The sequence below is a fragment of the Podarcis erhardii genome (genome assembly GCF_964252035.2).
Source record: "Podarcis erhardii genome assembly, chromosome: 13".
Classification (NCBI taxonomy): domain Eukaryota; kingdom Metazoa; phylum Chordata; class Lepidosauria; order Squamata; family Lacertidae; genus Podarcis; species Podarcis erhardii.
Window position 1 is genome coordinate 4,202,693 of NC_138502.1, and position 27,496 is coordinate 4,230,188.

At 46.7% G+C, this 27,496-nt stretch overlaps 1 protein-coding gene across 3 annotated transcripts in view; it reads left to right on the forward strand.

The window, feature by feature from the left end:
* The window catches only part of GUCY2D (guanylate cyclase 2D, retinal), a 129,264-nt gene that overhangs the window by 86,392 nt on the left and 15,376 nt on the right, over positions 1-27,496 (forward strand). The window contains exons 1-9 of one of the 3 annotated variants that reach the window (XM_081835616.1): positions 2,153-2,619; positions 7,636-8,543; positions 13,577-13,878; positions 16,320-16,674; positions 17,735-17,819; positions 17,958-18,054; positions 18,423-18,515; positions 21,183-21,266; positions 27,261-27,341. In XM_081835616.1, the coding sequence (XP_081691742.1) occupies positions 7,826-8,543; positions 13,577-13,878; positions 16,320-16,674; positions 17,735-17,819; positions 17,958-18,054; positions 18,423-18,515; positions 21,183-21,266; positions 27,261-27,341 (1,815 nt within the window). In that variant the 5' untranslated portion in view covers positions 2,153-2,619; positions 7,636-7,825. Of the gene's footprint in view, positions 1-2,152; positions 2,620-3,404; positions 4,048-7,635; positions 8,544-13,576; positions 13,879-16,319; positions 16,675-17,734; positions 17,820-17,957; positions 18,055-18,422; positions 18,516-21,182; positions 21,267-27,260; positions 27,342-27,496 lie in introns of those variants that run through there. The other 2 variants (XM_081835617.1, XM_081835615.1) reach the window with 2 other exon arrangements.

Sequence of the window (27,496 nt, forward strand, 5' to 3'; positions counted from 1 at the left end):
CTGCAAGCAGGGAGCCCCCACCAAGAAGGCTCTGTCGTGTGCCAGTGCAGTCAGGGCAACCCCCAGTGATGGCACCACAAACAAGGCATCATCTCCTGATCACAGGGTCCAGGATGGTTAATATCCTGGCATGTGCAGAAAATTGCATTAGAAAACAATCATGGCTAGATTTGGATTTGACCCCTCTTTGGCCCTTTCAGATAACGTCTATTTAAAAAGTAGATTCTAAACATGTTTTTAATACTGTGTTTTAAATATAACCTACCCTGGGACCTTAGGGGAAGGGCGGGTTAACAACAACAACAACAACAACAACAACAACAACAACAACAACATAATTGGGAAAGCCAAGTAGCACTATACTATCTGATAAATATCTGTACAATACATATGATAGACATCACCCCCCCAAAAAAAATTTGCATATGTGTGTAGCTAGTTGTTCATTCTTGTTAGAAATTGGGGGGTGTTGTGTAGTGCTGTAGGGCACCCCTCCATTCTGCCTTTTGAAGATTAAATAAAAGGGTATGAACTCCTAGACTCTTCTGGATAGTGTGCTTAGGAGAAGTGGAACTTCTTGTTCTTGTTGCAATGATGTCATAGGTACCATCCCATAGCTACCCACAACATTGGTGCAACAAACAGGTATTATCACAATAGCTTCTCTCTCTCTCTCTCTCTCTCTCTGTGTGTGTGTGTGTGTGTGTGTGTGTGTTTGAGAGGGAGATATTTCTCATCTACAAAGGGTCTTAGAGAAAGTAGGAAAGTTGATTTCTCATCTTGTGATATAGCTTTTGACTTTAAACACTATGCTACTAATGCATTTTGAATGTTAAGGCCCATAACAAAAAGTTAATGTGAAAACAGTCCCATCTCCAGTGGTGGCTCAGAAGATCTCCCTCTCTAGGCAAAGAGACTTCACAATGTCTTGGGGCAATTTATGGCTAAGCCACTTACTGTATGTCCACCCTACTTAATTTCCTCCACCTGTGTTGTGTACCTGAGTGCACAACCTCTTGGAGGAGTTACAGGGCAGCCGGTGGTGGAAAGATCTGCCGGCCATTTTCCTCTCTCCTACCACCTGTTTGGTGCAACTTCACGCAAGCTTCTCCAGAGCTTTGGTCATTTCCCCATGGAGAAGGCATGTGGGGCTTGCATGCATGGAGTGATTCTCATTCAGTTGCCCAAGTCTGCTTCCCACTAGCCCAGCAGACTTCAGCATTTTCAGTCCTTGGACCCACACTTGCCTTTGGGACCTATTTCTTCACTTTTCACCATATATTTGTATGGTGGTAGTACTGCTGTTGCCACCCACCTCAGATCAGACCGCCACCCACCAGTTGAAGACCAGTGTACTTGCCTCCTTAGGTCTCCTTTGCTGTATAATAATAATAATAATATAATAATATTTTTTGATTTATACCCGCCCATCTGGCTGGGCTTCCCCAGCCACTTTGGGCGGCTTCCAACAAAATATTAAAATACCGTAATGCATCAAACATTAAAAGCTTCCCTAAATTTTTAATCTGTTGTCTCTTGCCATTCCTTGGTAAACATAAAGATATTAGGAACTGCCCCATGTCCACCCCCACGTCACAGTATTCTCGTTTCCCTCCCGAAGACACCATTTTTGGAGAGTGAAATTTAGCCCCGGGGTCCACTGATGGAGGTCCCAAATAGGAAATGCTAAACAGAGAAGTCTTTAGTGAGTCCATAGAGAACATGCGTGCCCTTGGAGGGCCAAGGAAAGATTGCATCATGCGCTCAGGGGTTAATAAAATACCTATAGCCATCCATCAGGACACATGCGATGGCTTTTAGTAGGGTTGTCAAGTGTCCGGGATTTAACCAGCAGAAATCAGCAAAATGTCTGTTTGTATTTCCTAGAAAAAGCTCAGCAACTTTTTGGCAACTCTACTTTTAGCCAGTCAAAAGATTTTGGCAAACTTGAGCTTACATATGGATTGTAGATATATAGCAATTCAGAGACTAACTGCATTACTTCATAAATTTAGGGATAGAGCACGTGTGGGGAATTTTCCATTCCTGTGCACTCACAATATTCTTAGTCTGTTTCTTTGTGGTTTAAGGTGTTTCCTGTTGTCTGTTTCCAGGCGCAAGACCTTAAGCAATGTATATATCTTAAGTATAGCAAAGGCAGACCCTTAGTTACCAACTTCATTTCTGCCAACCAGTTACAAAACACCCCGTTGCTTAAGCAAGCCGACTGAGATTCAAGGCCTGAAAAATAGATCCTAATAAAGCCACAGACTGCAATTGAATAATCTAGTAATGAAATTTCCCCCTTCATTTGTTCATCCACTCGACGCCTCTCAGTCAAATGTGTGATCTGTCTCCCGGGGCAAGTGTTATGGTCTGAGTTGACATCGGGTGATATATATCTGTGGTGATTTCAGGTGCGGTGGCTGAGTCATACAGGCAAACCGTCATTTGGCACCGCTTTCCAAGAGATTCATGTGTGGACTGGCTTGTGCATGAAACATGCCTTTCCCCCATAGGTCATGTCACAGCCGCCACCTTTAACCTGCCAAGTTAAGGGACTTCCAGTAATTTGCCGCATCAGTAGAGCATAACTGGCGGACCCCCGAGGGGTTTATTGTAAGCACAGGATAATAATGTCTAATCTGATCTATTCTCATTTTCCTACGTGCCTCAGATGGAATTAGAAAACGTACCCCTAATAATCTACACATGCACAAACTTCAATTTTCAAGCTTCACGAACTTCAAGCAATGTGGCACTGATGTGGCACTGATGTTATAGACTTTATTTTATGCTGCTTTTTGTTGCATCAATTAAGTGCTTTAAATTTGTTGTTAGTCGCCCTGAACCCGGTTTTCTGAACCGGGAAGGGCAGGGTATAAATAAAAAAATATTATTATTTATTATTATGCAGTTTGGATTCGGGTTTTTTTTTTGGGGGGGGGGGTTGTCTTTAGGGCTGCCAGCTGATCAAAAGATACTTTAATTGGCTCAATTAATTTGCATTTGAGGAAACAACCATTTTGAAACAAGACCCGTGCTTCCTTTGTTTTTTAAGGTGTTGCATCTTCGAGGACCTATTTCCTCATGTGTGTGAGAGAAGGCGGAAGGCCTCCATCCTCCTCTAAGATGGCAGTTGCAGCTTTTACAAGTGCTTATGTTAAAAATAACAACACCCCCCTATATATTTTAAAACTTGCTGGCTAGTTAACTGGGGCACTTGGGCTTGTCAGAGGCCAACTGTTCCCTGACCAACGACTGCTGGCAGCAAAGCCATCATGGCCACTGAGGGGGACAGGACTGATCCCAGGAAGCAGGACCTCCTTCTGCGGTGCTGTGCCCCTATTTCTCCTGCTGTGCTTACTGGGTTTCTGCAGCGGCTTCTGGCAAGATCTCTCAGGAATCTCAAGAGATCTTGCCAGGAGAAGCTGCCGCCATGACCCTTGGAGCGGGAGCAGGGGTGCCGCCCCATGTGATTCTGCCGCCTGAGGCAGCCGCTTCAGGCTGCCTCATGAGCAGGCCGGCCCTGACTAGAATTTTTCTAGTCACTCAAAATCTCCCCAACCCCAGTTGGTTTAAATATGACTAATTTATCCATTGCGGTTTGTGTTTCGAAACTGTGCTTGACGTTGTCCCTGTTCCTCTGGCCACCATTTTTCTGTCAACACAAATGCAATTCTCCCTTGTAAAGGAGAGGAAGAATCCTCTTCTCCACAGACAAAGGGCCTGACTTATAAGAGGGGATTTAAATAGTTTCAGGTTTCTACCATAAGAAGCCTCATTTCTCCTAATCTTTTCAGGACACCGCTTTGTACAGAACGGCAGGTGTAATGTGCCAGGAGAATGAGAGGGGGACTTTTATGAAACAGGAGAGAGTGTGGCATGCCAGTTTTTGGGGGGTTTTTTTACACTATCCCTGCTTCAAAGCTGTGTAAAAATTGGTTTTCTCTTTGCTGTCGAAGGTCCAGCAAAGCCCTTGTTATCAGCTTTAGTCAGGGAGCTTGTGGACGACGCTCCTTTGAGAGCGCAAAGGAATTAAAACAGGTCTCCTTGTCAAAATTATCTCCTCAGTTTTTGTTTAATTAAAATAAATAAATGTTTATTATGTGTTGAAATTATATGCGCAAAATTTATGGGAAATTAATAAAATATATTTTTTTGGGGGGTGGAAATCTCCTCAGAACACGGAGGCCGGGCCTTAAAGCACCTGCTTCCTGATTGGTCCTTGGGCATGCCTGTCTCAGAAAGCCACGCATAATTCTGGGTTGTGAGTGAGTAATAGATAAAATAAACTAATTATGTGGTGCACTGCACAGCAAATTGCATGAATGATCCCCAAACAAAGCTAGCCAAAGCACATGCTACAGAAACAATAAAAATAACTGGTACATAACTAATACATATATTCATATCTATGATTGCGGGTTCATCGGCCAGCATGACCCAAGTTTGTGTTTGTGTGGTGCTGGCGGTGACGCATTCTTCCCCTGAGCCAAATAGGATCAGTCAGGCCTGCACCACCTTCTCATCCGATGAGTAAACCCCAAAGGAAATTGAATGAGGTGCATTTCCTGTGGAGGGCAAAAAAGGTGGTTGGTTAGTTTTTTCCTATAGGACCCATGAAGTTGTGGGGCTCTCTGGAGTTGCGTGGTCCACTTTGCATCCATCTAGGGATGATGAGCATTCGTGTTCTCCGTATTTGTTTTCTAAAGCAAGAGTTGCCAGAGCTCAAGGCTGTCTGGAAACTCTCTCTCTTTATGGGTAGGGGCTGCTATTTTTCATCAGGGATGGAGTCATTCAGAGGCATACTGACTCCAGCAGTGGAAATAATAATAATAATAATAATAATAATAATAATAATAATAATAATAATTTATTTATACCGCACCCATCTGGCTGGGTTTCCCCAGCCACTCTGGGCCACTTCCAACAGAATATTAAAATACAATAGCCTATTAAACATTAAAAGCTTCCCTAAACAGGGCTGCCTTCAGATGTCATCTAAAAGTCTGGTAGTTGTTCTCTTTGACATCTGGTGGGAGGGCGTTCCACAGGGTGGGCGCCACTACCGAGAAGGCCCTCTGCCTGGTTCCCTGTAGCTTGGCTGCTCGCAGGGAGGGAACCACCAGGAGGCCCTCGGAGCTGGACCTCAGTGTCCGGGCAGAACGATGGGGGTGGTGATGCTCCTTCGGGTATACCGGACTGAGGCCATTTAGGGCTTTCAAGGTCAACACCAACACTTTGACTTTTGCTCGGAAACGTACTGGGAGCCAATGTAGGTCTTTCAAGATTGGTGTTATGTGGTCTCGGCGGCCACTCCCAGTCCCTAGTCTAGCTGCCACATTCTGGATTAGTTGTCGTTTCCGGGTCACCTTCCAAGGTAGCCCCACATAGAGCGCATTGCAGTAGTCCAAGCAAGAGATAACTAGAGCATGTACCACTCTGGTGAGACACTCTGCAGGCAGGTAGGTTACATCACAGTGGTCATTGCTAGTAGCCACCGATAGCCTTACCCTCCATGAAACAGTGTAGTTAACCCTTGTATCTATAAAAGATGCATCAAAGATGCAGATGTACAGGTGATGTTTGTCGTTGTGTTGCAGGGGGTGGGAAAGATTTACCCTCTGAAATGGTGTGTGTGAAAGAGAGACCAGAGCAGGCATGGCTAGGCTATGACCCTCCAGATGACACCCCTCTGTCTCAGCTAGCATGACTAGTGGTCAGGGATTATGGTCGTTGCTGTCCATCCAACCTATGGAGTAGAGGGAGATAGGAAGCAGAAGAAGCAGGCAGCGTCTAGACAATAAGGTGTACTTTTCACAGCCTATTTCAGGACCCGGATTTGAGACCAGAATAGGCCTGATTGGGACCCACTCTAGTCTTGCGCGGAAAACTCATCTGTATCAAAAGCAAATACGGGCATCTTCATTCAGTGGGATTCACCCAGAGAAACATCCATGTGGTTTCTGCATTAGCAGCTGTGCCTTGCTGAATTTCACAACCTTCCACCGAATCGTAAATGTAGGTCACCAGCTTTGCACTCAGTTTTTAATAGATCCACAGGTGTGGAAAGGCAAGTCGCTTGACCTTTGTCAGATGAAAATAGGTAGACTTGTCTCGTGTTGCATAATGCAAAAGCTCTTCCCAGTGGGATAATGAGAATAGCATAGAAGCATATTTTTGTGGATGTTTTAAATATGTGCCCCTCCCACCAAATATTTTTGCAAACTCACATTTTGAAAGATTAATTCCATTTTAATCTATGCAATCTTTAATTTAAAAAATATATATTTAGGCATTGGAGCTCTGTAAAATGTCAAGCATGTCTTATAATTAAGTCCTTGCCCCACCTCAAATTCTGGTATTTGGGATTTTGGAACTTGCTAATGTTGCTACACTACACCTATCAGCTGGAGAAAGCTGGTTTCTAACCAGCCACATAGAAGCCATTGAATACTATAAATAAATTTTAAAATAGCATGGGCCACAGTGAGCGTAAATCTAGTACATAGATTGGGGTGGGGGAATGCTATTCACCCAGAAAATTATTATGTTTGGGAAAATGCAAGAATGAGCCAGTGTAAAAATTCCAATAAGTGTTAAAGGTGTGGCAAAGACAATATCCCCCCACCCAATAAAACAGCTCTGTGTTCTTGACCATCAGTAACAAATATGTCTGTTGGTTTCAAATAACACATTGAAACAGACCTTACATGCCATCATTGTGTTAAAAGAAAACACAATCCATGCTTGTGGTTTTCCAGCTTTCCCTCACATTTCCAGTTTTTCTCAAAGGGTGTAAAATTAAGACCTGATAGCTCTTTCCCCCTCTATAACTCCACACACACAAACACACCTTGCAACATTATTCATAGTAAAGGGTAAAAGGAGTTGGTAGAGGTGACCTGCTGAGCACTTGTGGGCACGTGAGCGCCATCGCACCGATTCACACCTAATACGAAGAGGCAGCTGGGGCCAAAAGGCTAATCCTGTTTTAGTTCAGCTGCAAGATTAGGATTTGAGGGATGGGGCAGCTTCGTTGAGGTGCTGGAGCATGAGCAGAACAGTAATTTGGATAATACCGCCCGAGGCTGGTAGAATAGGGTGGACTTGGCCAAAGCAGCTGGCTGCCTCTCCTGTCATGACCTCTCTCTCTCTGTGGGAAGTGTGGTGATATCTGCCCCCCCCCCGCCCCAGTTACACTATGGGATTGTTTGCCTTGCCCAAAAGAAATGCGAAGCAAATTATATTTGTAAGCACCACAAGCCCTAAAAGCTGGGCAACAAATATGGCTCAGCAGTAGCTAACCTGGAGTGGTGCTTTTTGTTCATTTTACACCTGTGAAGATGGTGAGGTAGTTGCTACGGGCAACAAGCTGGCCTTCGGTAACAAGATGGCTGCCCAAAGTGGAGAGGTGTTTGTCCGCATGCTGTTTACCCAACTTTCTGTGGGCTGCGTAACGCTACCCAGTCTTAAAAACCCCCCTTTTTTAAAGAAATGAGATTAAAAACAAACACAGGACATGAACGGGGTTGTTTGTGGCAATGCCCACAGATCCCCACAGCTATGCGCAGGGCCTCAAGCATCCTTTTCCCAGCATAGTGTGATGTTTCTTCTTTTTCTCTATTCCAGGGTGAGTTCTCTTGACTGTGTGCGGTGAATCTTAACCAAGTTGATGGCGGCAAATGGACCCACTCCGACAAAAGATTTCTGGCCCTGGCCGCTGAGGGACTAAAGGATTTGTGAGCCGTGCCTTCTCCCTCTTCTTCCCCTCCCTTCCCCCTTCCCCCACCGTTGCGCCATTCCCGGGCTCGGCGACACCATGATCCTAGCCTGGCTTGGCTTCCACAGATTCCTGCTCCGCCTTTCCAACCACCCCAGGTGGGCCTGCTATAAGGGCCCCCGCCGGCAAGCCCTCCTCTTCTGGCTCTTGTTCCTCTCTTTGCCCTGCCGCGTCCTGCCATCAACCTTCAAGGTGGGCGTGATGGGCCCTTGGACCTGTGACTCCATCTACGCCAGGGCCTACCCTGACGCAGCGGCCAAGCTGGCCATTGCCCGCATCAACAAGGACCCTACTCTGAACCAGGGCTACTGGTTTGACTATGTCCTCCTCAACGAAGACTGCAAGTCGTCTCAGGCCATGGTTAGCTTTGTCAACTCGGAGCGCTATGCCTCTGGCTTCGTGGGCCCGGTCAACCCAGCCACGTGCGAGGCAGCTGGGCTGCTCGGCAGAGCTTGGAACAAGCCCGTCTTCTCCTGGTCTTGCCTGACGGACGATGCCGAGGTGGAACGTTTCGGCACCTTTTCCCGGCCGCTGCCCCAGGCCTCCGCCGTCCTCTACACCGTGCTCAAGTACTTCCGCTGGGCCCACGTTGCTGTGATCAGCTCCGGGCAGGACCTCTGGGTGGAAGTAGGGCAAGGCCTGGCAGAGTCGTTGCGCAACTTTGGCCTCCCTGTCACTGTCGTGACCACCATGGAGGACGAACCGAATGGGGCACGGGATGCCCTCCGCCGGGTACAGAGGGCCTATGATGTACGAGGTATGGCTGGGTTGGGGCCACATGTGCTTGCGCGACTCTCAAAGGGTCTGATGTTTGGGGGATAATTGTTAGAAAACTTCTAGGTTCTGCTGAGGTTCTTAGTCAGTGTGGATAAGGTCAGTTCATGTAGTCACTTTAAATGAGCAACAACTGTTCTATAAGGTGCAATCACATACGTATGACAGGCTTCTCCACCCTCCAGCCTGACCCATACTTTTAAGAAGCAGCCTGATGGTACAAGAGATATGCAGGATCACAACACAAAAGCATTTGCCAAGAAAAGCTTCAAAGCTGTTGCCTCATGATAAATTGTGGCTCAACCCAGATGCACAATGGAGGTTAAGAAAATATTGCTTATCAAGATGAAGTAAGAATGTGGCTTTAGTGCTTTCTGTCTCTGTATAAAAGCAGGTGAACCAGGACATTTAGGTTGAAAACACATACAGAACATTTTTGAAGGGGGAGATGGCACAACACCTACAGTACTTCCTTATCTCTGTCTAGGAGAGACATCTAATGACCCTCAGGAACTTTCCAGATATAGTTTGTAACACCCTACGATTGCCCTCCATGAACTGGTCCACACTGGATAATGGTGACGTACCCAACATCTGAGTTTGCCGGGTTCGTGTGTGTCGGCTGTATGCTGAGACTCTTTTAACCCCTGAATCCCGCATGTGTTAAAATATAAGCCAGGCTGGCATCCTGTGGAAATGATAGCCTGAGTGATGGTCCATTAAGTAAGCAAAGGAAGGCGATATGATCAAGACAGCAAAAGGGTTGGGCCCCTTCCCCTAACTCATGGCTAGTTAGAAGGACAAAGGCAGGGAGCTGGGATGGTGTGAGCTTAGAAGTACAGCAGCAAGCTGGAGAGAGAGAGTCTGAGCAATGCTTGATTTCTGTTTGAATCCAAGGCAGCGGCTGTGGGAGAAGCAAGGCCCTTTTGGGGTGTCAATGCTATGAACCCCTCCAGGGTGGGCTCAGGGTATATATGTGTATAAATAAACCACATATCATAAAGACACCACAGTTTCCGCTATGCCTCGCTCCACAAGGAAACATGAACCATGGGTAAACGAGTGGAACCTCACACCACTGAGAGATTGGGGTGGCGTGCAACAGTGGTGTCAGAAGGTGAGCTGGCTGGAGCTGAGGAGCTGCTGCTAATTGATTTCTCCACTCACTGGAAGCTTACTTTGGAAGAAGGTGTATCTGGGGAAGAGGTGCAATAGGAGGAATCAGAGGTGTGTGTGAGCGTGCAAGAGGAGCCGCAGTCACAATGGGCTCCATCAGGCCCTCCCGTAGCTGCAACTAGGCTACACCGGGCCTAGCTGCAGCCATGGCTGGCTCTGCTGGGCCTTTCAGAGTATGTGACGAGTCGCGTCGGGCACCCTCCCAACATGTGACGTTGCACGCATGCGTCCACCCCCCATATTGGGCAGAAACTGGCGCGCCTGTAACAATATACACATTTTGCAAGACTTTCCCCCTAATACAATGCTCTTGTACACTATCTTCACTGATATATGCACAGTTGACCCTAATGCAATGCACTGTTGTACACATTTATTGACTGGAGAATGGAATTTGGAGAAATGCAAATTTTGAAGGATGTCTCTTTGCATAGCTGTCAACTTACAGATTTGAAAATAAGGGACCAGCAGCCTTGAAAATAAGGGACCAGCAGCCAAAATAAGGGACCTGCAGCCTCACCTGTTCCAGGCACTCCAGTCTTCCTGTCCTGCTGCAGTCTGGTCAAACTCATGCTGGTAGCTCCGAGAACACTGTCCAACCAACTTTGTAACCAGAGGTTCAACTGAATAGAATCTGAATCACATGCACCACAAAGCCTATGCAGCCTCAACTTAAGATGGCTCCCCGGCCTGGCTTTGCACTGCAAACTTTGCAGCAGCACGTGCAATAAAATGGCATCCAGCATTCAAAAAACCCCTCAGCTTGCATTAACTAGCCACACACAAGGCATGCAAGCTCCACCCCCAGTCATTTTTAGACTTCTTATTGGGTGAGCAACACAGCCAAGCAACACAGTTGGAGCCTCCCTCCTCCCTGGCCGGCAGGGAGGGAGGGAGAGGAGCTGCTTCCTTTGAAATTTAAGGGACATCATTTAAGGGACATTTAAGGGACATCCATCAATAAGGGACAGCAGCGGGACATGGTGCTGGAATAAGGGACTGTCCCTTCAAATAAGGGACACTTGACAGATATGGTCTCTTTGTTGCGCATTGTTTCGCAAAGCGGGAATTGTGTAAATTTGACTTTAAATGTGAACTAGGGTTGCCATGGGACGTTGGTGGCGCTGTGGTCTAAACCACAGAGCCTAGGACTTGCCGATCAGAAGGTTGGCGGTTCAGATCCCCGCAACAAGGTGAGCTCCCGTTGCTCGGTTCCTGATCCTGCCAACTTAGCAGTTTGAAAGCCTGTCAAAGTGCAATAGATAAATAGGTACCACTCCGGCGGGGAGGTAAATGGCATTTCCATGCGCTGCTCTGATTCACCAGAAGTGGCTTAGTCATGCTGGCCACATGACCCGGCTCCCTCGGCCAGTAAAGCAAGATGAGCACTGCAACCCCAGAGTTGTCCGTGACTGGACCTAACGGTCAGGGTCCCTTTACCTTTAGGCTTGCCATACATCCAGAATCTCTCTCTCTCTATATGGAATACTGCTTTGCCCCCCCCCCCGAAACCCCACTCAACAACTTTACCCCCCCAAAATTCAACAACTTTTTTTCCTGACCAGATTTTCACTGTTTGAAATATGGCAACCCTATGTGAACTGAATCAAATTTCTCCCCATTCCTATCCCCCAGCAGCAACCCCACTGAAAATAACTTGCATATGCTGCTATTAGCCAAAGATAAGGAAACTTTCCCTTAGCCAGGGCAGGATTTTAGGGCAGATATCCAGGGCCCCACTTCGGAGGAATGGACAGGAATGGACCACCTAAAGAAGGGCGCTCCATAAGACCATTATGTCTGGAGTCTAAAATTACCATACGGCACCTCTGCCTTTAGTTGTACAGTTAAGTAGCACCAATTAAGTAGTGTGGTGGTTGGCACATTATTTCCATCAATATCATGGCTGGGGAGGGAAAGTGTCAACCTCCACTCCTGTGCATTGTAGTCAAAACCAAATTGCACACCTAGTAAACATAAACTACTTTATTATTTTTTAAAATGTCTAAACCTCCCCTTATCCAAACTGATCCGATATGCTGACCCTCTCTAATGGTACCTGCCCCCTTAAAAAATCAGCCGCCTGAGAAGGAATGGTAAAACTGCTTGTGGTTCTAAAGCCACCTTTCCCAAACTTGGGTCTCCAGCTGTTTTTGGGACTACAATTCCCATCATCCCTGACCACTGGTCCTGCTAGCTAGCAATGATGGGAATTGTAGTCCCAAAGCGCTGCCCCAAAGCAACCTTCCCCAACCTTGTGTCATCCCGATGTTTTGGACAACAGCTCCCATGGCTGTCCTGGCTGGGGCGGGTGATGGTTTGTAGCCCAAAACATCTGGAAGTCGAAGGCTGCTGTTGCTGTTGCTGTGCAGGGATGGTGGTCAGACATCACTGCTATGAAGAGTCCTGGAACTAGTAGGTATGTGAGGTGTAAGATACTTATTTCATAAATTTTATACACTACTTGGTTGTTTAGAAACACACACACCTCAAAACGCTTTACCAAAAGATAAAATCAAGAAAAACTTAGAACAGTTTTAAACATACAAAAAGTTAAAATACTATAACATTAAAATTCACAGTATATCTCCCAGGATCTTTGGGAAAGCAACGTGCATTAAATGTATGTTATGGACATGGCTTTAGCATATTAATATTATTATAAAAGTAAAGGTAAAGGGACCCCTGACCATTAGGTCCAGTCGTGGCCAACTCTGGGGTTGTGGCACCCATCTTGCCTTATTGGCTGAGGGAGCCGGCGTAGAGCTTTTGGGTCATGTGGCCGGCATGACTAAGTTGCTTCTGGCGAACCAGAGCAGCGCACAGAAACACCGTTTACCTTCCCGCTGGAGTGGTACCTATTCATCTACTTGGACTTTGACATGCTTTCGAACTGCTCGGTTGGCAGGAGCAGGGACCGAGCAACGGGAGCTCACCCCGTCGCGGGGATTTGAACCGCCGACCTTCTGATCGGCAAGTCCTAGGCTCTGTGGTTTAACCCACAGCGCCACCCGCATGCCTTAATATTAATATAATTGTACTTAAAATGGTCCCTTTTTTTTGGCAAAAAGGAACCCAAAGCAAAAATAAAAACTGCTCCAAAGCTATGGCAAAATAAAAGCTAAACGCATTCATATACATCAAAGGCAGTCTAACATATCCTACCGACATCCTAAGGGAGGTCGCAATATCTAAAACTTTCCAGCGTAAAGGGCCCACAAACTGACAGAATTCTTGCCTGGTGCCTAAAAATAGCCAGTGATGGTGCCAGGCTTCCCTTCCTGGGGAGGGCATTCTGTAAGTGGGGAGCCACCACGAAAGGACCTGTTCTCATGTTGCTGCCCTCTGCATCTCCTTCAAAGAGGGCACATGGAGAGGGGATAAATGCAGGGTCTGGGCTGGCTCATATTAGTAGAGGCAGTCCATTTTGCAGAAGGTCAGTTTGCACATACACAGAGGCCCTCTTCATCTCACTGCGGTCCCTTGGTGAGCTCTGGACTTTACACCGATTTTCCTCCTAATCCCTAACCCCTAGGTAGGCAAACTAAGGCCCGGGGGCCGGATCCGGCCCAATCACATTCTAAATCCGGCCTGCAGACAGTCCGGGAATCAGCGTGTTTTTACATGAGTAGAATGTGTGCTTTTATTTAAAATGCATCTCTGGGTTATTTGTGGGGCATAGGAATTTGTTCACTCCCCCAAACATAGTCTGGCTCCCCATAAGGTCTGAAGGACAGTGGACTGGCCCCCTGCTGAAAAAGTTTGCTGACCCTTGCCTGGCCTAACCCTTCCGACTGTCTACCCTGCCCATTTTTTCCTCCTCGTTCCTTTCCTATCCAGTGATCGTCATGTGCATGCACTCTGCCCTGCTGGGTGGGGAGGAACAGCGCCTCCTGCTGGAGAAGGCCGAGGACCTGCGTATGACAGATGGGACCTACGTTTTCATCCCCTACGACGCCCTGACTTACAGCATGCCCTACCAGAAGGAGTCCTACCCTGTGCTGGATGACAGCCTCAAACTCCGCATGGCCTACGACGCGGTGCTCACCATCACCATCGACTCCCCGGAGCAGTCCTTCCGGCAGACTTTCAGGGAGGCTCAGAAGAAGAGTGAAATTCCTGGCCACCTGGATGCTGACAAGGTGCATCTGAGGAAAGAGGCAGTGGGTAGTGGTGGGCAGGTACAAGGGATGGCCCCAGCAGGGCCTCGGTTCAGTATACCTGAAGGAGCGTCTCCACCGTCATCAGTGGCGTAGCGTGGGTTGTCAGCACCCAGGGCAAGGCAAGTAATTTGCGCCCCCTAACCCGTGGATTTTAGCAGGGGGCAGAGAGCTGCGAGTGCGAGCGCCCCCCCAGATGTTGCGCCCGGTGCGGCCGGCCCCCCCTGCACCCCCCACGCTACGCCACTGACCCTCATTGTTCTGCCCGGACACTGAGGTCCAGCACCGAGGGCCTTCTGGCGGTTCCCTCCCTGCGAGAAGCCAAGTTACAGGGAACCAGGCAGAGGGCCTTCTCGGTAGTGGCGCCCGCCCTGTGGAACGCCCTCCCACCAGATGTCAAAGAGAACAACAACTACCAGACTTTTAGAAGACATCTGAAGGCAGTCCTGTTTAGGGAAGCTTTTAATGTTTAATAGATTGTTGTATTTTAATATTCTGTTGAAAGCTGCCCAGAGTGGCTGGGGAAACCCAGCCAGATGGGCGGGGTATAAATAATAAATGATGATGATGATGATGATGATGGTGATCTGTTTGAGGTGCAGGAGAGGCTCAGATTTAGGAGGTTCCCTATGCCGTCCAGAGCGCTGTGTGCTCACAACTGCATTCATTTTTTAGATCTGCCTGAATGAAGGGCGTTTTAGCACTGCTGCGGAATACTCTTCCAGCAGACATTTGACAAGCCTCCTCACTTCTGACCTTCTGATGGCTCTTGGATACTTTTTTGTGTGCATATTCTGCAGCAGGGCTGTTCATAAAAAATTTTTTTTTTTTTTTTGGAAAATGGCTTCTCCAAAGGTCTTCTTTTTACTTCACTAGGGATTATATAGCTATATCTGAACTTTCATGCATATCAGTTAATATCTTGACGCTGCTCCACTGAACTGAAATTTCAGCCTTCACGACATAGGAAAATGGCCAAGTAAACAGCTATTTTCATGGAGGAGGTTCAAGATATTAACTGATATGCATGAAAATTCAGATACAGCTATATAATTCCTAGTGTACTAAGATAAGACCTTTGGAGCAGGCATTTTTTTAAAAAAAGTTTTTTATGAACCACCCTATTCTGCAGTTTAAACCTTTAAGATGAGCCAGTCATTTTTACGATGATTCTGCATTGTTTTTAGGAGTATTTTACCCCCTTTGTAAATCTGATTGCACGTTGCCCTGATATTTGGCATGAGAGGGGAGTCTATAATTTTAAGTAAGTAAGTAAGTAAGTAAGTAAGTAAGTAAGTAAGTAAGCGGGTGGCGCTGTGGGTTAAACCACAGAGCCTAGGACTTGCCGATCTTGCCGAAGGTCGGTGGTTCGAATCCCCGCGACGGGGTGAGCTCCCGTTGCTCGGTCCCTGCTCCTGCCAACCTAGCAGTTCAAAAGCATGTCAAAGTGCAAGTAGATAAATAGGTACCACTCCAGCGGGAAGGTAAACGGAGTTTCCGTGTGCTGCTCTGGTTCACCAGAAGCGGCTTAGTCATGCTGGCCACATGACCCGGAAGCTGTCTGCGGACAAACGCCGGCTCCCTCGGCCTATAGAGCGAGATGAGTGCGCAACCCCAGAGTCGGTCATGACTGGACCTAATGGTCAGGGATCCCTTTACCTTTTAAGTAAGTACAGTGGTACCTCGGGTTACATACGCTTCAGGTTACATACACTTCAGGTTACAGACTCCGCTAACCCAGAAATAGTACCTTCGGGTTAAGAACTTTGCTTCAGGATGAGAACAGAAATCGTGCTCCGGCGGCACGGCGGCAGCAGGAGGCCCCATTAGCTAAAGTGGTGCTTCAGGTTAAGAACAGTTTCAGGTTAAGAACGGACCTCCGGAACGAATTAAGTACTTAACCCGAGGTACCACTGTAAGTAATAACAATAATGCAGCACAGAATTCAGCGCCCACAAAACTATTTTGGGTCCTTCCAGACATCATTCTGTTGCATGTTCATGCTGATTTGTGGTCATGAAGCTACTGGAGCAGCCCTACATGATCCCACTTTCAGAACTGTTTGCACCTGCAAATGTTTTGGGGTGGTCATTCATACAACTACTTTTCTTATCAGCTCATATCCCGTAACTTCCTGCTGAAATCCCACAACTTTTTGTAACCCCCAATGTTCTGGTTTTTGTTGTTGTTGTTCTGCTTTCGTTGCGCTGTAGCCCTTCTGGACAGCAATAATGTGGCAGTATTGCAGAGCAATGAACAAAGTAGGACAGCACAGGCCACAGTAGTGCCTTCCCTCTTGTAAGGCGAGCAAAACAAATGAGGGGAATCAAGAAAACAGAAGCAAATGTATCATTGTAGCATCATTTATTGAGGTTGCAGAATTTAAGAACCTGGTCCTAACTCTTGCTTGCTTCTCTTTAAAGGCACACCCCCTGTTTGGTACTATCTTTAACTCCATCTACTTCCTGGCCAAGGCAGTGGAGAATACTCGGAAGTCCGGCAAGTGGGTGATGGGCTCCACCATTGCAGAGCATGCCAAAGACTTTGAGCTGGAAGGCTTCAGCCAGCCAGTGTCAGCCGATGAATACGGAGATGCCGTGCTCCCCTATATCATACTGGACACAAATGGGAAGGGCAACCGCCTCTGGCCCACCTACAGTGTGAACGTCGGTGCTCGAACTCTGCGCTATGTTGGGCACACGATCCATTGGCCTCACAGTTCCAGTCCGGACACGGACTCCATCTGCTGGTTTGACTCGGTCACCATCTGCAGTGGGGGTGAGTGCTGAAGTGAGCTGCCTGGGTGTGCAAGGATGGAGAGGGAGAGGAAGGATGGAGAGGAATTAAAGGCCAACCTCCCTAATTCGCACTTTCCCAAACAATACGAGAACTGAGACTCAGCCATCCTTTCTGAAATTTGCTCTTCCCTGAATTTTGCAGTGCATTTCTCCAGACCAGTAATGTGTACAAAAATGCATATACTAGGGTAAAGTGTGCATATGTTACTGAAAATAACATACAAAATTTCATTATATTATGGGAAATCGCTTTGCAAAAATGTGTATATAAGGGGAAATTGTGCACAAAGTTAATTTCTGTGGGTCTATTCTAAATAAATTTTTGTTGAATACCACCTATTATTGTACTGTTAAAAACAGTGTGAAACAAATTTCACATGACTCCAGTTCTGGTCATGAAGGGAAATTAACAATACTAATACTAAGGTGTGAAGGCCCAAGTTAAAAGAATTGAAAGCCTAAGATTGTAGGTGCCTGCCTTATTTTGAGAGAAAGTCAGCTCCGTACTGAAAGCCCTGTTCTATCCTAGCCATCCATCCCACCAACTTCAAATATACCATCCAGTTGATCAATCAACCAATCTCATATACGCTAGCTATGTGTCCTGCCATCTAGCCAGCCCACCTCATATACTCCACTCGCAGACCCTCCAACTGGGACACACGTCTTTCGGCGCCACACTCCTGCGTGAATCACATGACCTGTGTGAGATCGCAGTCCCTAAGGACGTGCTTTTTTGGGGGTGAGATCACAGCGCCCATAATGGCGCTTTAGGAAGGGGAGAAAGGAGCTGTTGATTTTATAGGCTTGGGTGTCTTATGGTAAAGTCATGCAGGGAAGAGAAGACAAGGAAAGTCGGGGAAGAAGGCAAAAGGCATCTCTGTCAGGATTTGTAATACTACAGTGGGTGGGTGGAGATATTTTGCATGGAACTCCCCTTATGTGACTAGGAGGAGATGTTGATGGAGCTGGAAATAACCTCTCAAGCCTGGTTCCTGGAAGTGGTCCCCAGTGGTAATACTCTTCTCCTTCTCCTTCAGGGGTGAATGCTGGTTTTATCCTTCTCATATTCCTCCTGGCTATCTGCTTGATGGTGGGTGGAGCTGCCCTTGCTTTCCATCTCAGGTGAGTTACGCAAACACCCCTGGTGACTAGGTCTGCTGGACAGCTGACATTTCGGATTTTGGGACCTCCCCGTGCTGCTTTATCTTTACGAACAACCATTTTTTATTTCTGCTGTGCTCGTGTTGTTGATTCTCACAGGCGGCAGTTTCAGCATGCCCAGCTAATGAAGGGGCCCGACAAGATTGTCCTCACCATGGATGACTTGACCTTCATCCATACCCAGAACAGCAAGAAGGTGAGGAGTTTGTCTCTGTGGGAGGGACCATTGAGGAGACTAAGGAGAGGCTGGCAAGACGGAGCGCTGCTAAGTCAGAGAGGGATCAAAATGGGCAATGCGAGTAATAGTAATACTCAAGGTTTCTACAACTGGAATAAAGGACAGTGGACAGAAAGGACTGCTGTCTTTGGTTATGTAGGAGCAGATTCTCGCCTTCAGACGTTGGATGGGTATGATGGTCAGGCCAGAACTGTTTGAGAATGCAGATGCCATGTTAGAGGGTTGCGGTATTGGCCAAGGGTCATTACTGTATGATAAAGCTCCAAGTTAAGAATAAGAAAGCTGTTCCTTAGTTCATGGTTCTCCTCTCCTCTTCATCCCCCCAGAAAATGGACGACAGTCGAAAGAGTATGTCGGACATGAAAAGCCTCAAGAGTGTGGCCGCAAATGCAGAAAACAGCAACATGGCTGTGGTTGAGGTAAAAGCATGTCCCCTCCTTCACAGTTCCTAGTCCTGCACCCTCCCTCTTTCCCAGTTACTAGTGGGTGGTGCAAAGCCGTTTCCTCAGGAGGCGCAGATGGTGTTCTTGCCAGCAGCCTTTCCTGGGGCAGTGCCAGCACTGATATCATCATTGCGGATGGGTGGAGGCTGGAAAGAATGCACTAAAATTGGGTGGCGGGTTTTGATGGTGACGCCAAGCCATCTCCTTTCCTCTCATTCTAAACAGTTCTTTTCCACACACATCCTTTTTCATTGGCACTGCTGAATCTCCCTTCACCTTTATATAACGGTGTTTTGTTTTGAAATATATCCTCCCAGGGTCCTTGCCATTTTACATTTTCCAGCCATGCCCACTTCCTGTCAAGACGGGTGCCATTTTGAGAGGCTGAGGCTGCTTCCTGATTGGTGACTCCTGCCACAATCCCATCATTGCTCTTCCGTTGTACGCTACAAGCGGAATTGCAACTGACTTTCCTCCACCACCTGGAATATTGTGCCTTTTCTTTGTGTACATCCTATTATGCCCTGTCCACACGGTAGGCGTGTCATTTGAAGCTCAGAACACACTCAGTATGACCCTTGTGGTGGGAGACATTTTATAACCCCCCCCCCCAAAAAATTGCTCTTTTAATTAGTTCTGAAGGGCTTTTCTGGCTATAATTTTAAAATTAAATTATTGAATAATTACAGCTGACATGAAATGTGATGTGCTTTGAAAATGTAAATGACTGTTGCTCTCAACTGCATTACTTCTTATGAGAAGTTTTACGCTGTGCTGATATTTGTCAAAATGAAATACTTTTTTTAAAAAAAATATTTTTAATATAGCGTCATGGGGGGTTGTAGCACAGTACTGGTATTTATATTTTAAGGAAAACATAGCTAGAAAAGCATTTTGACACTAATTAAAAGAATGAGTTCAAAAACAAACAAGGATTTAACAATGTTGCCCGTTGCAAAAGGCTGAGGTATGGTAGGTTCAGTTGCCTGATTAATGCCCATGACAAAACCCCACCTTTCTTTTTTAAGTCAGAAAAGTAGTGTGAAAAGCATGAATGCCTCTTTTTGAAAGAAAAAAAAAGTAGGCCTTCCTGAGGTCACAGGAAGACACAGGAGAACTATGGGCAAAACCCAGGACGCCATAGGAAGCTGGCTATAGTGAGAAATGCCATTGCAGCTAGAACCTGGGCCTTTGCCCATGCAAAGCAGATGCTCCACTCCTCAGCTGCGGCGTAGTGTGGATGCCCTGTAAAAAGAAAGTGAGCGAAGCACAGCAACCCCACATTCAGTGACTGGTGAGGGGCTGTTGGCTGCCACTGGCTCAGCAGTAGGGGGCTGGAGGGGCTTACCTGTTCAGGGAGCATGCCCAGGTCCATCCCTCTGTGAAGGGTGACCTCGCTGATTCCTGCAGTTCCCGCCACTGATCTCAGCGTGGCTCTGCTTGCCGGCACTGCTCCCTGCTCCCTGGAGACCTTGCTTGCTCCCCCGTCCCCCAATTCATCACCTTTTCCTGCACCGTATTGGCCAGGAAGTGATGTGTGGCTGGGCATCCCCTCCTTCCCGCCTCAGTACTCAACCACATTTATTGGGCTCATGATTGGGATGTTACAGAGGCTAGGGTTGCGACCCCTCTGGTCATGGCAGGGAGGCTGTTGCTAGGAAACCAGGAAGCCGTGGCGACAGGCCCTTCTCTTAGAAGCAGTTGTTTCCCTGTTGGCCATAATCCAGCCCTGGGGTCTGTGGTGCTCTGCCCCAAGTCCATGCTAATTCCTGTAAAGGTCATGTTCACAGCATATGAATTAAAGCACTAGGATACCACTTTAAGCAGTCATGGTTCCCCCACCACAAAGAATTCTGGGAGGTGCTGAGAGTTGTCCGGAGAATGCTTTTCCTCCCACAGAGTTACCATTCCCAGAGTTCCCCAAGAAGAGGGGCTGATCGCTAAACCATTCTGGGAATGGTTAACAAACTACAACTCCCAGAATTCTTTGGGGGAAGCCACCACTGTTTCAAGTGGTGCTTTAAATACCTGGTGTGAATGTGGCTTAAGTGAACACAGCTGAGAGGCTATACCTTCCCTCTCCCCACAATCTCTCTGGGGTGGTAGCACTGCCCCACACAAGGATCCTTAAGTCTGCTCTGACACCAGTGTGTTTTTGTGCAAAACCCCAAGGCATCTTTAATGATCCTTATGAGCCTAGCCAGGGCACTGTCACTGTGTGCTTGCCACTGTAAGTGCCCCCATCTTCTCCAGGTCACTGCTGCCTTCCCCGGCCCCACAGCTCTACTCACCTGGTTCCCATCCTACAGTTTGCTGAGAGAGTTCAGTATTTAATCCCTGAAGAGGGGTTTGAATCTGCAGCATGTCTGTCTGAGAAGCCCATTGCTCCCATCTCCAGCATTGCTTGTTGGAGGGTGGGGCAGGTTGTCATGGAAATGTACTTAGCACATGTTCAGAGGCACCCTTGTAATTATGAATTCCCACTGATCAGGCCCAGCTGAGAGAGAGAGGGTTGAAGGAGCACCCTACCCCAGTTCATACACCTGTCCTTCTGGGTTTTGCCCTCCCTTTCTTCCCCCCCACCCTCTTCCACCCACCACCAGCATCATTTATTTTTGACCGCCTGCTTCCTGCTATCCTTAGGGCGAGGACAAGCCAAAATTCACCAGCCAAGTCCCCTTGCTCCTCCTTTTGTTTAACAGCCAAGGCGTAATAGCCGCGGTCCAGGTAAGTCCCGTTTGGCAAAAGGCCCTTTTAAGTTGTGCCTTTTTGCCAGTCTGCTCTGCCTTTCAGTTTGGTTTTTACACCCTCCCCTCACTTGACCTTTTTAGCTCTCATGCATTCTGTTGTGTTAGGGGGTTTTTTTCCCTCCTCTCAAAAATGAGAGGAGGAAAAAAGTTGGCTATGGCACTTGTTACTTCATTCCCCACCCCACTCCCTACTTGCAGGCCATCCTTCCTCCTCTGGGGAGAAGGTATTGGCAAGGATTGAAATGGGAGATAGAAAACAGGTTCAGATTGGTGGCTTGCTGGAAAAAATATTGTGTGTGTGTGTGTGTGTGTGTGTGTGAGAGAGAGAGAGAGAGAGAGAGAGAGAGAGAGAGAGAGATTATAGGTGAAGTGCTTAATTTACAAATGAGTTGTTGTATGGGGCTTAAGCACAACTACAAATAATAATAATAATAATAATAATAATAATAATAATAATAATAATAATAAATTTATACCCCGCCCATCTGGCTGAGCCTCCCCAGCCACTCTGGGCGGCTCCCAATCAAGTGTTAAAAACAGTACAGCGTTAAATATTAAAAACTTCCCTGAACAGGGCTGCCTTCAGATGTCTTTTAAAGATAGGATAGCTGCTTATTTCCTTCACATCTGAAGGGAGGGCGTTCCACAGGGTTCCTACTACCAAGAAGGCCCTCTGTCTGGTTCCCTGTAACCTCACTTCTCGCAATGAGGGAACCGCCAGAAGGCCCTTGGAGCTGGACCTCAGCGTCCGGGTAGAATGATGGGGATGGAGACGCTCCTTCAGGTATACAGGACCGAGGCCCTTTAGGGCTTTAAAGGTCAGCACCAACACTTTGAATTGTGCTTGGAAACATACTGGGAGCCAACGCAGATCTCTCACATGCTTCCTCTGATCAGGTAACCTCTTCAGTCCAACTCCATGTAGCATCTTTTTCTGCCTTGGACGAGGCCAAGACATCTTAGCACCTGATGTGAACCACCAAATGGTGCCCCCTCCCTTCCAAGGAAGGAGGGGTAGGTGAAGATTCACATCAGTAACAAGGGTCTAGACCCTTCAAGTGTCCCTGTTTTCCAGGGACAGTCCTGGATTTAAAGAAGTCATCCCAGTTTCTGATTTGATCCTGGAAAGACCCGCTTTTCCTTAGGATGTCCCTGTTATCATCAGAGAAATGTTGGAGGGCGTACAGTTATACAACTTTCGAGCCGAGGAGATAAGTAATTAGAAAACATCTGAAGGCAGCCCTCTATATGGAAGTTGTTTTAACGTGTGATTTTTTTATATATGTTGGAAGCCGTCCAGAGTTGCTGGAGAAACCCAAGCAGATGGGTGGGGTACAAGTAATAAAATTATTCGCATTATTATGAAATAGGATGTCCTTATTTCCACTGGAGAAATGTTGGAGGATATGAGATCCACCTTGGTACCTGCTGCCCCTGTGGATTCTGCCGCCTGAGGGAGGGGGTCACTTCACCCCCTCATGGGTGGGCCGGCCTTGGCTGTGAAATACAGGCCCAAACCTACAACCTATGACCAGCATAGATGATTCCATTCTTAACAGTGCTGTCACACCCTTTAATGCAATCTTAGCTCACTAATCAAATAAGTTGTAACCGACTGATTAAATCTGCACACACTTGCAAATGTGTGCAGATTTAATCAGTACACTACAACTTATTTGATTAGTCTGCTATCCTTCATCTTACATATACTGGTCTCAACAGGCATGCTATTAGAAGAGGAATTCCCTCCAGGTGCAAAGTGAAAGTTGTGTGTGGATATTGAAATGTTCAACCTATTAAAAAGAAAGTGTTGCCTGATTTAATCATAGCTGCCTTTTCACTTGATTAAACAGTTTCATCTAAGATTAGTAAATGCAACTTAAATGTTGCCGCCTCAATTCTTACGAATATTTTCAGGGATGGAATATATTGCTTAATTTAAATTACTGGCGACAGCTTCTGAACATAGAAATCATACAGTACCTAAGATATTTTCCCCTAGTGTGCAGAGGATTCCTCTCTCTCTCTCTCTCTCTCTCTCTGTGTGTGTGTGTGTGTGCATGCGCGTGTGCAAAAGAGATGTGAAATTTGTAAACGAAAGGGAGTGTGCAGGTGATAGGAGACAAACTTGCCCCCACCCTGTCTTTTCCTCCCTGCCAGTAATCTGGGCAGGTAAATTCCATAGGGAGGTTTTGATGTAAAAACCAGACTGCCCCCCCCTCCGCCCAGTCTTTGCTTCATACAAGAACGGCTAAGGCGTGTGACTAAGCAGACACCTTCTGTTCTGTAGCACACAGGGGCCTAAACAAGCTTTTTGTTTGTTTCCGGCTTTGCAGGATGGCTGGCTACATCCTAATCCCACGAGTGCTTCAAAAGCCTTCCCCTGCCCCCTCCTTTTTCTGCAAATTTCCTTGCCTCGTTTTGCAAATTACCTTGTAACAAAATTGGTTCCTAGAGAGCCGCACATCTGTTAGTGCACCAACTCAGTGTTATTTTGCTGGTTTACCTAGAAGACCTTTCTGGTGTCCTTGGAATGGTTATTGTGGAGGTTTGCTTAGAAATACTGTAGAAGGAAGGAAAGACTTTACTACTGAAAATAACAAGGAATGCTACATATTTTTTTTAAATAAAAGAAGTTGTTTTATTTATTTATTTTAAAAAATGTAAGTTGGTTATGGGGAATAATTATTAATCCCATTCCTGAATTATTTTGTTGTAAGATTTTTAGAAGGTGGGGAAAGTAATATTGTTTAATTGACTACTGGAAGACTTTAGAGGGGGATTACCATTGAGTGTGGCGAATCCAAATGGCTTCCAGCTCCCATTTCTGCCTCTGTGACCTGAGAATCTGGCTGTGGGAAACCAAATGTCTTAGCAGGATCACACAATGCATGCTGGCTTGGCAAACCTCTATCCTGAGGAGGGGCAGGGCAAGGTAGTAGCAAGGTATTTTGATTAGTACTCAAACATATGCCATAGCGACCTTAGAAGCACTGCTGATTAACAAAATTTCTTTTTAAATCCTCCCTTTTTTGTTCCATGGGGTAGACCTGGGAGATGGGAAAGGGTGGTGCGATGATTGCCTTGTGCTAAATTCACAGGTTGGGAGGCCAAGGGTCTCATGTGATGTAGTTCACAAGTTGGACTGTGTGCATATTACCTGCTTAAAATGTGGCTAGGTCACCTATATATCTATATATCTATTTCTATATCTATCATCTATCTATCTATCTATCTATCTATCTATCTATCTATCTATCTATCATCTATCTATATCACCTATCTGTCTATATATCTGCAATTCAGAGCAAAGCTGGTTTAAGGTAAAATGTATAAAAATGCAATATTTCATAAGAAATGGCAGGATATTACCATTATTATTATTATTTAGTTGATTTCCTCATACAAATGACTTACAGATATTTACAAACACAGTAGAAGGACTTAAACCAATTGCAGTAAACACAATAAAAACATAAAGAAAATCAAGCCAAATACATTTATGCAAATAAAAGACAGGTCTAGCAGATCCTGACCCACCAAATTTTGAGGATAGGTGTGGATTTCCTGTTTGCACGGCTTCCCAAACCAGCAGTGGAATTGCTGTGGATGCAGAGTAAATGGGAGCATGTGCACAGACTTATTCACTGTGGGACTGCCTCCTGGCCTCCACAGAACAGGGAGTAGGATGGATCCTGTATCTTTGCCTTGTGAAGGGAGTGTAAGATTGCATCCTGTGCGCTCCCAACACTGATTTGGGAAGTGGTGGACACAAAACATTAGCTGCGATCCATATACTGTATTTTTCGCTCTATAAGACGCACCAGACCACAAGACGCACCTAGTTTTTGGAGGAGGAAAACAAGAAAAAAATAATATTCTGAATCTCAGAAGCCAGAACAGCAAGAGGGATCGCTGCACAGTGAAAGCATCAATCCCTCTTGCTGTTCTGGCTTCTGGGATAGCTGCGCAGCCTGCATTCGCTCCATAAGACGCACACACATTCCCCCTTACTTTTTAGGAGGGAAAAAGTGAGTCTTATAGAGCAAAAAATACGGTATATTCCATCATTTCTTATGAAATACTGTGTTTTGATAGATTTCCCTGCAAACTAGCTTCAGTCTGAATTGAGGAAAAGAACGATGTAGCTGCATTTCAATGTATACACAGTCAAAGAGAGAAGAGGGAGTGGGGCCATGTGCAAATGCAGCCCTGCCTCCGCTCATGCCTCTGCCTTCCTCTCCACTGTGTCATTAAGGGGGAGACTGCAGTGATCGGGACCGTACTCCTTCCCCCTGTTTGTCCTGCTCCATGCATCTGGGGTGTGGTTCCTGTGAGGCAGGAAGGGAGCATAATTCGTTGGCCAGCAGTGACTATGGCTGGCATCCCTGGCTCTTGCCAAAAGAGAGCATGCAGGGAAATCCTGCCCACCTGCTATTTCCGCAGGTGAGCAGGGAAGGAAGACTGTCGAAGCCATGTAGTTCAGGTAAGACACAGTGGCAAAGGGGTGAGGGGATGGGAGGAGACAGTTTCAGCAGTTGCACATGGTACCAGCCACCCACAAGCTGGCGCCATCCATTTATTTTGGATTACAAGCCCCACTAGGCACCAGTTTAGGGAAGTCTGATGCAGAAGGACAAGTCTTGCTGACGAATAACCAGGCATGGCTTGTGCCAGAGGTTAACTCTTGCCTCAACAACCTTTTTTTGAATTGAGTTGTAGTCCAAAACATCTGAAGGGCACCAGGTTGGCAAAGGCTGAATAGCAGCAAGCGTCTTCCACTTCCCAAACTTTCCCTGGCTCACCTGTGCAGGATTCCCTGTCCTGGTCTTCCTGAGGGTTGTAGGAGAAGTTTTAGCAACATACTTCAGATCACATGTGTTCTTGGGATGCAAGTACTCCCCACTTTTTGCACAAAGTGCCCCTTTCCTTATAGCCCCCTGCACCAGAATTCCCTCCTGTGGGTACTAAGCATGCACAACGTGAACCAGAAAGATGAAGCCCCCTGCTACACTCCCTGCCATCTGAGTTATGGTCTCCCTGTGTGGGGATTATATCCTGGCAGTGTTGTGCTGACATTGGGTGTTGGAGTTACACCATACGCTCTGCCGTGGCAATGTAGTCCTTGTGGTCAAGGACACAGGGCTAGTTTTTATTCCCCTCCACCCCTGGTTGCAGTAAAAGGGGAGGAAATTATTTGCATCAGGTCTTGGGTGGAACACAGCAAACTTCCACCATTGGCCAGGTTACAGCCATAGGGAATTGAAGGCGTACTGGATACAGTCTACGTCTTCTTACCCCCATGGTGCCCACACCCCACCTATGACTCCATCCCATTTTGGCCATTCCACCGTCAGCATATTGGTGTATTTGTCACAACAGTGGCCTATCTGGCATTCCGCTACTGGATCTGGCATTCTGCCAAAATGAATCCTAAAGCCCCTCCATCAGCTTCACTCCAGCATAAGGATTGCACCTTAAAAGGCCTGGAGAAATAAAAGCGAACTTCTCCAGGGAGGGAATTCCATACCACCCAAAATGCCCTGTCTACTATACCCACCCACTGCACCTCACCTGATGTGGGGCACTTTGAGCAAGGTGCCTGAAGATCTTGTGGAATGGAGGTTGTACCCTGGTAGTCTCAGTCTGTGAAGAATTTGAGAGCATGAGATCATTGCTTTGCTGTTACTTTGCAAGACCCCTTTGCCTTGCTGTTTTCTTTCTCTCAGGGGTTAAGAGGTCCCTGTTAGCTTGGCTGGGCCAATTTGCCTTTCCTGGTCTCTCTGGGGTTGTGTTCTGTTAATTCCTTGCTTCACTCTCCACTCCTCTTGCTTAAATGCATATATATTTACCTCTTTCCCCTTCCTTCTGTGAGCCTTTCAGGCTGTGGGGAGGGTTTCTGTCTTCCTTCTTTCAGATGCATTATCTTAAGAGGGTGAACATTCATGCCCTCCCTTGTTTTCCTTCCCAGGGTGACTGGGTATGGCTGAAGAAATTCCCAGGCGAAAAGCACACTGAAATCAAACCTGCCACCAAAACAGCATTCTTAAAGGTTAGTGCTCTTGCACTACTCTCTGTGGCCACTGGGGGTCCCTGCTGCTTCAGTGGGTGAGGCAATCACACCAGTGCAATTCCCAACCTGACCACTAGGACTATGTACAGCGCCCTCTACTGGGCTTCTTTCTCTCATCCCTCCATTCTTGTTAC